The sequence below is a fragment of the Phacochoerus africanus genome, chromosome 2 (genome assembly GCF_016906955.1).
Source record: "Phacochoerus africanus isolate WHEZ1 chromosome 2, ROS_Pafr_v1, whole genome shotgun sequence".
Lineage (NCBI taxonomy): Eukaryota > Metazoa > Chordata > Mammalia > Artiodactyla > Suidae > Phacochoerus > Phacochoerus africanus.
Genome location: NC_062545.1, coordinates 279,550,954 through 279,564,381, shown reverse-complemented (window position 1 = coordinate 279,564,381; position 13,428 = coordinate 279,550,954). Strand labels below are relative to the sequence as shown.

The 13,428-nt window shown below is 56.4% G+C and overlaps 1 protein-coding gene across 9 annotated transcripts in view; it reads left to right on the top strand.

Annotated features, from left to right (window-relative positions):
• PNPLA7 (patatin like phospholipase domain containing 7) overlaps positions 1-13,428 on the top strand; it is a 59,601-nt gene that overhangs the window by 14,460 nt on the left and 31,713 nt on the right. For 6 of the 9 annotated variants that reach the window (XM_047769097.1, XM_047769095.1, XM_047769090.1 and 3 more), the window contains 6 exons: positions 6,747-6,875; positions 7,472-7,552; positions 8,439-8,556; positions 9,128-9,271; positions 12,211-12,311; positions 12,395-12,541. In XM_047769097.1, the coding sequence (XP_047625053.1) occupies positions 6,747-6,875; positions 7,472-7,552; positions 8,439-8,556; positions 9,128-9,271; positions 12,211-12,311; positions 12,395-12,541 (720 nt within the window). The remainder of the gene's footprint in view (positions 1-6,746; positions 6,876-7,471; positions 7,553-8,438; positions 8,557-9,127; positions 9,272-12,210; positions 12,312-12,394; positions 12,542-13,428) is intronic. The other 3 variants (XM_047769098.1, XM_047769093.1, XM_047769096.1) reach the window with 2 other exon arrangements.

Here is a 13,428-nt window from a genome sequence, read left to right as displayed (position 1 = left end):
TTTTCACTCCCAGTCACTTTCGTTGTTGGCGAACTTGTAATGTAATAAGGTTTTATATAGCCTCAAGTAAATCTAGGTATGACAGAAGTATTATACTTCATATGGATGGCTCTAAAGACGTCTGTATTAATCAAACCAACAAGCTTAAGCTAATACCAGGCATTAATTTAATGTACTTGTGTGAGTACTTAGTATCCTGTAAGTAATTGCACAGAGCTCTTCTCCAAATTAACTTCAACAGGACCACAGCTACGACACACACATAGATACCAGAGACGCACAGAGACTGCATGTTTCCCCTTCCAGAATTTCAGCCATGGATCGGATACAGTGATCTAAAGCCTGCCAGCTCCAAAAGAAGCTGGGTTCAGATTGGGTTGCTGGCAGGGAGACACATCAAGGCTGCCTGTCTACCTGGCTAAACCCTCTTTGCTCATGTTTATGGAAAAACACTCAGGAGTACAGTGACCTCCAGCGGGGGGGGCAGAGAGCCTGAGCCAGCTGCGGGGGGGGGGGGGGGGCTGACCAGTGCTGATTCCTGCTCTGCGAGGTTGCACTGGAAACACGGTCTCAGCCTTGCCACATCAGACCCCATCATTTTGATTTGGGAGCCAAGTCACACCATTCCTGACATCCTTCTAGATTAACTAGAAACCAGTGGATGATTATTGGCTAAAATTAACGTGTAGGAGGGGATCAGGACGTCAGAGGAGTAGGATGGAGCTCACCACCTCCCACAAAACATTAAAAATACCAGTGGGTCTCTTCACAAAACGCCTGCTGAAGGCCTCAGACTTCCAAAAGGACACTAACCCCCCATGAGGCTGGGTAGCACAAGGAGAAGAGGAAAAAGGGGGACGGAATCGGGTCAGGCCTTTGCCCTCGGGCAGGATCTGTGAGGCAGGAAGGAGGCGGAGCCTTGGGGCCTGGGAGGAGGGTGGCAGCTACGGGTCAGCCGCCCCCACCCTGCCCTTCCCAGCCTGAGATGCTCCTCCCGCCAGGAGGCAGGAGGAGGGCCGGGCGGGCGGACCGACGGGTTGGGGCTGGGAGCTGAAGCTCAGGCTGCAGAAGGCAGACCCAGGGGGAGGCTGGGCTCGGCTGCAAGGAGACAGCCTCGGGGTGGGGTGGGGGGGTGCTGCACTGGTACGACTCGTCCAGCTGGAGGCCAGCCCGTTGCTGGGGGTCGCGCACGGGAGCGCCTCCGGCGACAGGACACCAACCAGGCAGGGGCAGCTCCAGCCAGAGGCGGCGGCCGCCGAGCCCTGCCCCCGTGTCCCGCTGTCCCAGGAGGGCAGTGAGCCCCAAATACGTCTGCGAAAACCCCCTATTTTATCCTTCAGATCGCTTCAACTTTATTTTCCAAACCTTCCACTGAGTTTTAATTTCCGTCGTCATGTTGCTTTTGTTGCGGTATGGTTGATGGGCGGGGGACAGACAGCACAGTGACTGGACTACACCCCCCCCCCCCCGTTCTTTTCCGTTTCGGTCCATCACAGGGTACTGACTGTAGAGGGGATTACGCAGTAGGTCCTGTTTCTTCTTTTCTATATGGTAGTGTGTGTTGTTAACCCAACCCTAATTTATCGTCCCCCAGCCCTTTTCCCCCTGGCAACCACCAGTCTGTTCTCTGTCTGTAGGTCTGCTTCTGTCGTGTGAAAAAGTTCACTCGTGTCATATTTTAGCTGTCGTGTCTAAGCGATAGCATAGGTTGTTTGTCTTGGACTGACTTCACTTGGTGTGATAATCGCTCGGGTCACTCATGAGCAAATGGCGTTATTTCACTCTTCTCACGGCTGAGTCATATCGCACTGTGTACGGGTACCACATCCGCTTTGTCCGTCCCTCCGTGGGGGGACACTGAGGCCGCTGGCCTGTCTTGGTTGTTGTGAGTCGTGCTGCAGTGAACATACGGGTGCAGGGTCTTCTCAAATTGGAGTTCTCTTCAGATGTGCACCCGGGGGTGGGGTTGCTGGCTCATGTGGTAGCTCTGTATTTTGTCTGCTAAGGAACCTCCATGCTGTTCTCCGTGGCGGCTGCACGGATTTGCACGCCCGCCAGCAGCGCAGGAGGCTCCCTCTTCTCCTGTCATCAGGTTTTTGATTTCAAGAGCTTTTCTTCCTCTTGATATTTTTTTCATAGATGAAGTAAGACGAAATTCTCTTTGCTCCCTTTGTCACCTGTGGCTCCTCTGAGCTCCTTGTCTCTGTTTCTTTGCTCCGTCTTTCAGATCTGGGCCTCTCCTGTTCCAACCAGTCCACTTACGTGAGAGCGAAGCCCACATCTGACCTGGCCACCCAGCCAGTGCAGATGAGCCGTGAGACCTGCCGTGGGGCCAGAGGCCGGGCCGTTGCAGAGGCTCAGGCACCAGTGAGGCTGAGCGGTGATGACAGTGCAGGGGTCAGCAGCCCCCTGAAGAGGGCCAAGCCGTTGGCCTCTAGGGCAGCCGCTCAGCTGAGCCAGCCTAGCCCAAGTGAGCCTGTGGGTGTCTGCCAGAAAAGCTTCATTTACAAAATCAGGTGGTGGTGGGACTTGGCCCCAGCTGTGGTTTGCCCACCCCATGACAGAGGCAGGCTCGTGTTACCTGCTCAGGGTAGGTTGGCTAGGGCTCAGGAGGAGGCAGAAGGTGGTCTGGGCTGCCAGGCGTGTTCTCCACCTCCACTTGAGCCGAGGTTGTATGGGTTAATTATAGAAAGAAAGGTAGCGTGAGCTACTTGAAGCTGGCTGTGAGCCCATGTGCTCAGGGCTTTTCCCCTGGGGTTCCCTGCAGAAAGGTGGTGGGCTGGGGGGCACGGGTCAGTGTCTGTAGGGCTTTTCTCTGGTTCTCTAGGGCAGAGTGCTGCGTGGCAGGCTTGGCCAGAGTCCAGAGAGGAGTCTGGGGGCCCCTATCCAGGTGGACCCTGTCCTGCCCAGCTGCAAGAGGGCACACACCTCCCTCTGCCATGCTGGCTGTCCTGGTGCTGGACCCGTCCGCCTCGGCATCCTCGGGAGAGCACTGGGGCAGCTGCAGGGCACTGGAGGGGATCTGGCCCTCCCAGGAGCAGTGTTTTCTTGGCTCTGCCCTCGGGAGAACCTTCCTGCTTTCACTGGACAGCCCCTTTTTTCTTTGTTTTTTGTTAGTGGCCACTCAGCCCTTTAGTTTCCATCAGCTTTCGGAATGCTGTGAATGTGCCATCTGCGGTCGGCTTTGGTCTTCAAAAGGGGGCTGTGTCTTTTCAACAAGTCAGAGATGCTCCTGTGCATTCCAGGGAACAAAGATAAGAGGCTTGCCTTCCAACTACCGCTTTTAACGGGAGGTAGGCCTTGTTGCTAGTTTTTCCAGCGGAAGTAACAGTGGATTCTTTTGGCACTGATACAACTTTGATTCTTCTTTTATTTATTTTCCAGTTTTATTGAGACATAATTAGCACACATCACTATGAAAGTTAAGGGATACGGCATGGTGGTTTGACTATATTTGTTGCGAAATTATTACCATAATAGGTTGATTTAACATTCATCGTCTCATGTAGGTACAGTAAAAAAGGGAAAGAAAATTCTCCTTGTGACAGACCTCTTAGAGGAGCCGCTCTCAGCAGCTTGCTTGTAGATCTTTCCGTGTGAGCTGTAGTCACTGTGCTGTATGGCACATCCCCAGCTTTCACTTAAATTAGAACTGCAAGTTGGGACCTTTTTTTTTTTTTTAAATTATTATTTTATGGCCACACCAACAGCATAGGGAAGTTCTCAGGCCAGGATGGAACGAAAGCCTCAGCTGCAACCTGTTCTGCCACGGTGACCCAGGGTGCTGCAGTCCGAGTCTTAACTCACTGTGCCACGGTGGGAGCTCTGGGAGTTGGTACCTTTTGGGCATCTTCCTCCAATTCCTCCCCCTGTGGTTTTACCTTTTCCAGATTCGTCATGAAGTATTTCAGATGTACCTGAAAGCCCAAGGCAGTGCATAGCATGCTAGCTGTCAGCCCAGGGAGGTAGTAAGCGCCCGGCTCGCTAGGTCTCAGGGGAGCCTAAGCTGTTCAGCTTCTCCTTTCTGAATTTTCTCTGGTATTCTACAAAATGTGGTGCAATTTTTCATGACTAGCTCATAAGTGGCATCCTATTCCATGCCGTTCTGCAGCGTCCTTGGTACGTGTGGGTTTGTGTGGCAGCACCTCGACCCCCAGGGACATTACTCACAGGGTGACCCAAAGGGCCGATGTCCCCCTTTCTCCGGGGACTGGGAACTAGGCACGAGGGCGTGGCCCTCCCGCGGAAGGGAGGGAGGAAACAGGGCGAGGTGCACAGGCCTGGTCCAGACGTCTTGGGAAAGCTGTCGGCCTCGGATGTCCTCCGCTTCAGGTCCCCGTGGGGGTTCTCTTCAGGTCACTGGACAGCGGGCAGGTCCACCTGGGGTTCGGGGCCTTCTTCAGGGGCGGCGCTGGACCCAGGAGTCCACCCGCTGGAGTGTTTGGGTGGCCCAGGGGCTAGTCAGCAGGACCTGCCGGGGCCCTTCCAGAGAGGCCGGAGGAGGTCCTTTTGGAGGCGCCTTTTGCGGTGGGTGCACAGACCCTCCGGGCTGCAGGTGATGTCTGGGGTCTCGGCCTTCCGGGAGCGCACTGCAAACGGCGTGCCCACCAGAGCCCGGTTCTGCTCACGAGAAGCAACGAGGCCTTTACAGGCCAGAAGCGTGGCTCCCCCTTTATCAGCTGTGGATCAAAGAGGCAGCAGCCCCGTGCACTGGGTGTCCTGTTCCAGGGAGAACAGCCTCGCGTCAGACCTGGGCGGAGGCATCCACTGCCGTGAGAAGCAAGAACATCTACCGAGAGTTTCAGAACTCTCGAGAGACACTTTCCCAAACCGCTCTGAGTTACACAGCTTCACGGGGAGGGAAAAGGGGGCCCTTCGTGTCTGCGGAACAAAACATTCAGCGATGGGTTTTCCAGTAGAGCTTCAGCAGCTCTCACCAGTTTGGCCTTACGATCTCAGAGGTGTCAAAAAGCTGTGCGCCAGAGTGTTTGTCAGTGTCCTTTCCGTGAATCTCTTTAACCATGAAACCCACGTACAAAAGCATCGGAGTCAGGCAACCCCTGTAACGACAGAAAGACTTGAAAGTGCCCGTTATTAAAAATCTGGTGAGGACTCATGATGTTGGAGTCGGAGAGGGCATCTGCTCGTCTCTGTGACCAGGAAACTGCCGGAGGGAGCTCAAGGGGCTTGAGGCTTCAGAGGCCGTTTTGCTCTTTTCTACGTTTGGAACGTGTTTTGTCCACTTTCGAAGTGGGGTCTCGCAAAGAGGCAATTTTAGACTCTTGTGTGTGTTTGGAAGCTTCCAGGTACCCGTGGAAATACACACACCATTCATTTTGTTTAACTGTAGAGCCACGGCCTCCAGTTTACTCTCTAGAGAGCAAGTTTGGGGCGATGGAGAGTTCCTCGCGGTGGCCGTGATAATTCCGGACGACTCTGAGTTTGTTCCTCTCACTTAGTGAAAAAACGAGCGTGTCGGGGTCCGTAGGTTTTAAACATGGACCTGCCGGAGTCCCCGAGGGAGGGCGTCCACAGAGCAGCCCTCAGGTCGGGATCTTTTCCCTAAGGCCTCCCGGAACCCCCCAAACTGCTAGAGTCCGAGCGCAGGTTCCAAAAGGGCCAGACCATGCTCCTGGACTCCAGTTAGCTCAGGTCCCCAAAAGAACCTCACCGTGGCGCCCCAGAAAACAACTGAGTGCCCCAAGGACGACGCCTTGAACCGGAAAGGACGAAACCTCTCCCTGAAAGAACAAAGCCTTTCCAGACCCGAGTAAGGTCTGAGAGCTCAAAACACAGGGAGGGCAGACGTCGGGCCCAAGAGGAGACTCACGGAAGGGATGAGCAGGAAGGGCTCCGCGTGGGCACCGAGCTCCGCTCCTGGGTCTCTTGTCACCTCGGGGTCACCGCCTCAGATCCCACTTCTGACACCATCCATGTCCAATTTGCTAAGTGATAGCCAGTTATGGTACCAGCAAAAGTGTTTATTCAGAAACAGCAGAGGAGGAGTTCCCGTCGTGGCGCAGTGGTTGCTGAATCCGACTAGGGACCATGAGGTTGCGGGTTCGATCCCTGGCCTTGCTCAGTGGGTTAAGGATCCAGCGTTGCCGTGAGCTGTGGTGTAGGTCGCAGAGGCGGCTCAGATCCCGCGTTGCTGTGGCTCTGGTGTAGGCCGGTGGCTGCAGCTCTGATTAGACCCCTAGCCTGGGAACCTCCACATGCCACACGCGAGTGGCCCTAGAAAAGGCAAAAAGACAAAAAAAAAAGAGAGAGAGAGAAAGCAGAGGAATTGTGGCTCCGCATGTGGGAACTAGGGCAGACAGAAGCCAAATTCAGAGAAGCAGGAGGGGGAACTTGCTTTTATAGGGAAAAGGGGGAGGCGGGCAGAGCTGTGAAAACTTTGGCCTGGAACTGGCAATGGGAGGGGAGGTAGTGGCAGGACTCAGAGCTGCAAACGAGGAAGGACCCAGGTCACTACCTGGGGGGAGATGCCTCGAGCACCGGCCAGTTCCCAGAAGAGAGCAACCACATGGTGCCTGCTCCGTCCTTGGCCTCATGAGGCCTGCTGGTGGTAGGCAGTGCTCAGCAGGGTGTTGGCTGGGGGTCCTAGCTCCAGGTGGCCTTGCAGGAGGCCCAAGGGAGTAGGGTCCTGAGAGCTTTGATCCTTAAGGCCAGAGTGGGGACTTGCAGAGCTGGGCTCCAAGCCTTCAGGACCGGCCAGAGCAGAGTGACCAGGGGTGTCGTTACAGGGCCACACGGCACCTTACAAAACGGTGTCAGCCCGTGCTGCCGTCCCATCCACCGTCCTCCGGCTCCCAGCTGTGGCTTTTCAAGGAGTGTTCGAGAAATGTCCTGAAACCCTGGTGAGAGTGGTGCAGGTCAGTGCTTTTCCAGGCAGCTGTGCTTCTGTGGCTGTCTCAGCAGGGGCAGCCCAGCACCGCGAGTGTCTCACCATGAGGATGCCGCAGCAGCGGGGTCCGCCTCACTGGTAGGACTGAGTGTGGGTGGCGTGGGTGCTGGGTGGGTGTAGGAAGAAGTAAGGTGGTTTCTAAAATATTTTGTTAAACATATTTTGAAGTAAAAATTCATATTGATAAACTCAAAGGCGTCTTCAGATTTCCCGTCACACCCCAAAGAACTCTTTTCTTATTAATAAAATTCTTGATTTGAAGTTATTTTATTTCAGCTTGTTTTTTGGCTTCAACTGTGGCGTATGGAAGTTCCCAGACCAGGGATCGAATCCATGCCTCAGCAGCGGGGCTCCAGCCACTGCAGGGACAGTGCTGGATCCTTAATCTGATGTACCACATCGGGAACGCTGAAGCAATTTTAGATTTACAGAGAACTTGCGCAAATAGCGTGGAGTTTCCTTGTGCCCGGGGCCAACAGCCCGGGTGACCGCGGCGAGTCGTCTCTGCCGGGGCTTCCCTGCCTGCGAGGCCCAGGCGGGCTCAGCTGGCCTGTCTCTCTCCAGATCATCATGGTGCGGCTGCAGAGGGTCACCTTTCTGGCTCTGCACAACTACCTGGGCCTGACCACGGAGCTCTTCAACCCGGTGAGTGCGTTCGGCGCCTTCACCGCGGGTCCTCAGCCCCGGGAATCTGAGAGGCACTGGCGGTGTGTTTTCTACCCAAAGGCTGTTGCCAGCGGACACGCCAGGGCGCGGTCTCCTGGGCCAAGTCCTGAGAGCCTTTCCACCCGCTAGGTCTCTGGTGCGGGGCCTCCTCCTCCGAAGCCAGAGTCGGGCCTTCCCATTGGCCGGCCTCTGCTGCCCCTTCCTGGGTGGGTCTGGAGGTGGGCCTGGATTCAGCTTCTCTGACCCTCCTGCTCCAGGAGCACACCTGCCCCTCCACGCTGGGCTGGTTGGCAGCCAGCGAAGGCTGTGCCCTCCTGCGCCCCGGGCTCCTTCCTGCGGGCGCTCCTTGACCCTCCCTCTGTCAGGGCCGTGGGGCTGTGAGACGGGAGGAACCCCTTCGCCCCATAGACTCTGGGGGGAAGCCCACGTCACGTCCCGGGCCCGGGAGCCGGGGCTGCTGCAGGCCGCGTCTTCCGCGGACTCGCACGGGCCCGCAGGCGCCTCGCGGCCGAGCACACGTTCGCTGCCAGGGGTCTGCCGTGCACGTGGATGTTCTCCCGGTTCTGATGATGTGTTAGGGCATGTGCTTTCGCTGTCTACATTCCTTTTTATCTTCGTGACGAGGAGTGAGGTTTCTGGCGGTTTTGACTGTTATTTAGATGCGGTAGAGTTGCCAGGATCAAAGCCAGCTGGGCCTTACTGCCCTAAACCCTCTCCTTTCTGTGCGCTGGCATCCTAGTGAATCAGTGGCTCCTCTCAGTCCCCGCAACATGGCTCCTGCTCTCGGGTTTCATGCTGGCGCCCCAGGGGAATGGCCCTGGAGTGCTCCTGGGGCCACCCCACGTCTCCCCCGCCCCCGTCTCAGGAGAGCCAGGCCATCCCCCTCGTGTCCGTAGCCAGCGTGGCTGCCGGGAAGGCCAGGAGACAGCCGTGCTGCAGCGCTGAGGAGCGGCCCCTGCGGCCCCTGGAGCCCGGCGACCCAGGTACTGCCCCCTGCCCTCCCCTTGGGTCACCCGTTGCCTCCCCAGCCAGAGAGAAGCCAAGTGGGGCAGAGCCCCAGCTTCTCCCTCTGACTGCGCTGCCCTGAGCTCTCGGGGGAGGGGGGTGCCTGGATTTGGGGGAAAGAATTGTTCATTGAGGCTTCTCCGCCAGACGTCACCTCCAAGGTGACTGCAGCCACATGAACGGATGTTTGTAACAAGCGGCTCACAAAATTCCTGCAGTTCAACTAAGCCTGTTGCTCAGGGTGTTTTCCGGAAGGTTTTCCGGATCCACTCACTGGAGGAGCAGGTGGAGCGAGCGCAGCCACAGCCTGCCCTTCCCCGAGTGCTCACAGCCGCAGCCTGGCCAGGAGTGTGCCTGCGGGGTGCTCAGCTGGGGGATCTTGCGGAGGGCAGAGCAGGGCCTCGCTTGGCACTCGCCTGGGCAGGTGCAGGTGACGAGGGTGTGGCCTGAAGGGGCAGGTGCGCGGGGCCCGCAGAGGCCATGCCGCCGCCAGGCGTGTGGTTTGAGTGCCTCTGTGGACGGTGCCTGGCCTCACACCGGGCCTCCCAGCAGATCGTGGTGGCAGCCGTGCCATGGCCTCTGGGCCTGTGCTGAAGAGGAGCCATTCCTCCCCTCTGCCTTCTGTCCACAAAGACACCCTGGATGAGCGAGGCAAGGCCCAGGAAGGTGACAGGGCCCCTTTGGCTCCACCAGGTAGAGCCCCCGGTGCCCCCAGACCAGCCTGCTCTGCGCTCTGGCTCTCGGTGCCCCTCTGCACACTGCTGCCCTCCTGTCCTGCTGCAGCGTCCGCCCTGCAGCCCTTCTGCCCTGAGCCGTGCCGGCACACGAACGCCGGCCCCTCTGTCCCCCAGCCGGCCCCCAGGCTCTCGTGCCCAGGAGGTGTCCAGCCCTGCCCCCTCTGCTGTCTGCTTTGTCTTCTGCTGAGAGTCCCTCTGCCCTTTGGTCAGCAGTGCTCCCTGCCCTCTCCCAGAGGCCCCGCACCACAGGGACCTTTGCTGTGGCCTCAGCGTGTCAGGCAGGGCGTTGTCGGCGCCCCGCCCCCAGGCCTGGCCCCTCCTCATCGCCATCCCCATTTGCTGCTGTGTCCCTAGAAAACGTGTCTTGTCTTGCGTTTTGCGGGTTGCCGGCAAGTTCTGCCATTTCTCGGTGTATTCGCCAGCTGTCTGGTTTCCCTCCTTAAGAAGCATCTGTTTATGCTCTCCGCCTGTTTCCACTGGGGTTCCTGAATTGTCTTGTGATTTGCAGTAGTTCTTTGCGAGCTCCAACAGAGATCCCCTACCCGCCTTACCGCTGACAGCCGCGTGGCTGACAGGCCGCACCCTCACGGGAAGCCTTCCTCCCGTGGCCAGTTTGCTACCTGTGTCGTCTGGCCCCTCTGTGCCCTGCGGCCAGGCCTGCAGTCAGGCTCTTACCCGACCCTCCACACTCAGGAACCTAAGACTCTTCCAGCCCCACTGGGGCGGGGCTGCGCTGTCTTTTGCCCGTTTTTTCTCTTAGGTTGTCTTTCATTTTCTCTTTGACTAATAGGAGTTCTTTAGATATTCCCTGTGTGAGCCCTTTGTTGGATGTATGCCTTTTTTTTTTTTTTTCCTTTTCTTGGGCCGCTCCCACGGCATATGGAGATTCCCAGGCTAGGGGTCCAATCGGAGCTGTAGCTGCCGGCCTACGCCAGAGCCACAGCAACGCGGGATCCGAGCTGTGTCTGAAACCCACACCACAGCTCTCGGCAATGCCGGATCCTTAACCCACTGAGCAAGGGCAGGGATCGAACCCACAACCTCATGGTTCCCAGTGGGATTCGTTAACCACTGCGCCACAACGGGAACTCTGGATGTATGTCTTAAAAATGTTTTCTGCTCACTTTTCATGCTCTTAATGGTGTCTTTTGATGAAAAGAAATTTTTTAATTTAATGGAGTCCAACTGATCAAATTTTTTCTTTTGTGGTTAATTCGTTTTGGGTCCTGTTTAGGAAATCTGCCTCCGAGTCTAACATTTTACCCTTCACACCCATTCATCCAGAATCGAGTCTTTCGTCTGAAGGGAGTAGGGTCAGGATATATTTCTTCTACGTGGCTGTCCAGTTGACCCACCATGTTAAAAATGTGTGTAGTGGAGTTCCCATCGTGGCGCAGTGGTTAACGAATCCCACTGGGAACCATGAGGTTGCGGGTTCGATCCCTGGCCTCGCTCAGCAGGTTAAGGATCTGGCGTTGCCGTGAGCTGTGGTGTATGTTGCAGACGTAGCTCGGATCCCGCATTGCTGTGGCTCCGGCGTAGGCCGGCAGCTACAGCTCCAATTGGACCCCTAGCCTGGGAACCTCCATGTGCCATGAAAGTGGCCCTAGAAAAGGCAAAAAGTATATATATAGTGAATTTTTTCAACTAAAGTAAGCCTAAACGATAGATAACTCAAAATAATAGCAATCTAATATAACAGAATTTAAATATGAATTATCCAATTCCATGAATATACCCAGGTAGCATTTATAGAGGCTGGATCACCTTTCCTCTGGCCTGAGTAGATAATACGCTCTGATAAGACATGATTCTGGCAGAAGCCAGAGGTACACTCGGCCATCCCTCAGCCTCCACGGGGATTGGTTCCAGAGCCCCAGCGGGCACCACAGTCCAGAGACACTCAGGTCCCTCATGTGAAGGGCGTTGGCACAGTCAGCCAGCCCTTCCACGTCCGTGGATTCTGCCAACGTGGAACAAATGCAATGAACTGGCCAATTATACTCAATACTTTACGTTTTATAGACTGTGATATAGAAATACACACCTCTTAATTAATGTATATAACAAGAAATACCATGAAAACATAGTTTCTCAAGAGGGCCTAAAACAGTTATTTTTAACTGCTGTGTTGTTTTAAACATTTCAAAGTCTAATCCGATAAGAAAATAGCTATGCATATTTAAGTATTTTCCTAGAAACGTAACCTCTAAAAAATTAGTGGAGACTGGTCTTCATAGTTCTTGGTAATAACCCCTCTTTTCTTTTGCCACGAAGGGTGGTGTTGGGGCAAAGTTGCTCTCAACACAGGCAGCCCCCAGTCCTGACTCCTGCCTCCAGGTCCCCTCCCCTGCCCCGGCCTCCTCGGTGGCGGGGCTCAGGCTGTGGTCCACTCCCACCCTGCTCCTCTCCACTTTCACCTGGAACTAGACGTTCCCACCCTTGGCACTTCCGTGCAGCAGTGACAGCAGCTGTCTTTTTTTTTGCCACTTCTTAGGCTGCTCCCGCAGCATATGGAGGTTCCCAGGCTAGGGGTTGAATCGGAGCTGTAGCCGCCAGCCTACGCCAGAGCCACAGCAACACAGGATCCGAACCGCGTCTGCGACCCACACCACAGCTCACGGCAACGCCAGATCCTTAACCCACTGAGCAAGGCCAAGGATCGAACCCGCAGCCTCATGGTTCCTAGTCGGATTCGTTCACCACTGAGCCATGACGGGAACTCCGACAGCAGCTTTCTGTGGGTGCCTGAAGCTGGTCTGTCTCTAGTCTCACCCGCCAGGTCTGTGTTCAGGCTCCGGCCGTGCTTAGCCAGGCCTGCCCTTGGTGGGTGCCCAGGGCCCAGTGGGCCTGAGGAGCCAGCACTGTGTCCTGAGTCCCCCTCCCTGTGTGTAGGAGCCACAGCAGGTGCCACCTCAGACCAGAGGACAGCACGTGACTGCACCAGGGTCTCCCAACCTTCAGAGGAGCGCCCCGGGAGTGCCCTGGCCAGCAAGGTAGGTGGTGTCCTTGCTGGCTGGGCCTCCTACACCCTCCCCAGCCGCACCCCTCCGATCACACTGCCTGCCTTCTTCTCAAGTCCAAGAAGAGCGTGGTCCTGGCAGAGACCCCTCCTGCGGTCTTCCACTTGCCGGAGAGCGACTCAGAGGACACCATCCCCAGCAGGAAGACCGACGCCATCCTCGGCGCTGCCAAGAAGGACCTGCTCACCCTGATGAGGCTGGATGTGAGTGGCTCTCCTACCTTCTCTCTGGCTGGCGTGGGGTGGCCGGAGACCTCGGCCTGTCCCCAGAGGCCCTCTTCCTTCAGGCAGCATGTCCACAGGGAGGGGTGGCCACGGTGCCTGCCAGGATGGCATCTTGATCCTGGAGGCTCTGCAGACTGCCTCCCGCGCCCCAGGGGGTCCCTGGTGTCCTGCCTTACTCCAGGTGCCGGCCTTTCCCACTGCTCTGCTTTGTCATTGTCATAAACCTGGTCTGTCTGGGTCCTCCGTCCTGTTTCTCCTGCTGATCTGGGGAGCGCACAGGGCCGTGGCGCTCGGCACCTGGGGCTGCCCTCCCAGGGCCCACAGAGAGCAGGAAACAGAGGCTTGCTTTCCACATGCCCCAGCTCACGGGGGTCTCCCTTCTTGGCCCTCCAGGCAGAAAGGGGGTTTTCATCAAGTTTTTGCCATCTACACGCATGACACGGCATAGCATCTCGACTAGGTCACCCTCAGGCCAAAGCTGGGGGTGCCTGAATCTCCTCCTGCACTGGGCCTGATGCTGCCGTGTGCTGGTTCTCAGGCAGTGCCCTGCCCTCCTCCTGAAGGAGGGCTTACGTGCCAAGCTGCATGTTGGAGCCAGCACACTGCCTCCAGCTCCCAGGGTCATTGCGGGGAAGGGTGTGCTGGCCCTTCCTCCTTTGAAAAGGAGCAATGTTTTGTTGCTTTAATTTTTTTTTTTTTGCTTTTTTTTTAGGGCCACTCCCTCGGCATATGGAAATTCCTAGACTAGGGTTGAATTGAAGCTACAGCTCCCAGCCTACACCATGGCCACAGCAATAAGGATCCAAGCTGCATCTGCGACCTACACCATAGCTCATGGCAACGCTAGGTCCCTGACCCACTGATCC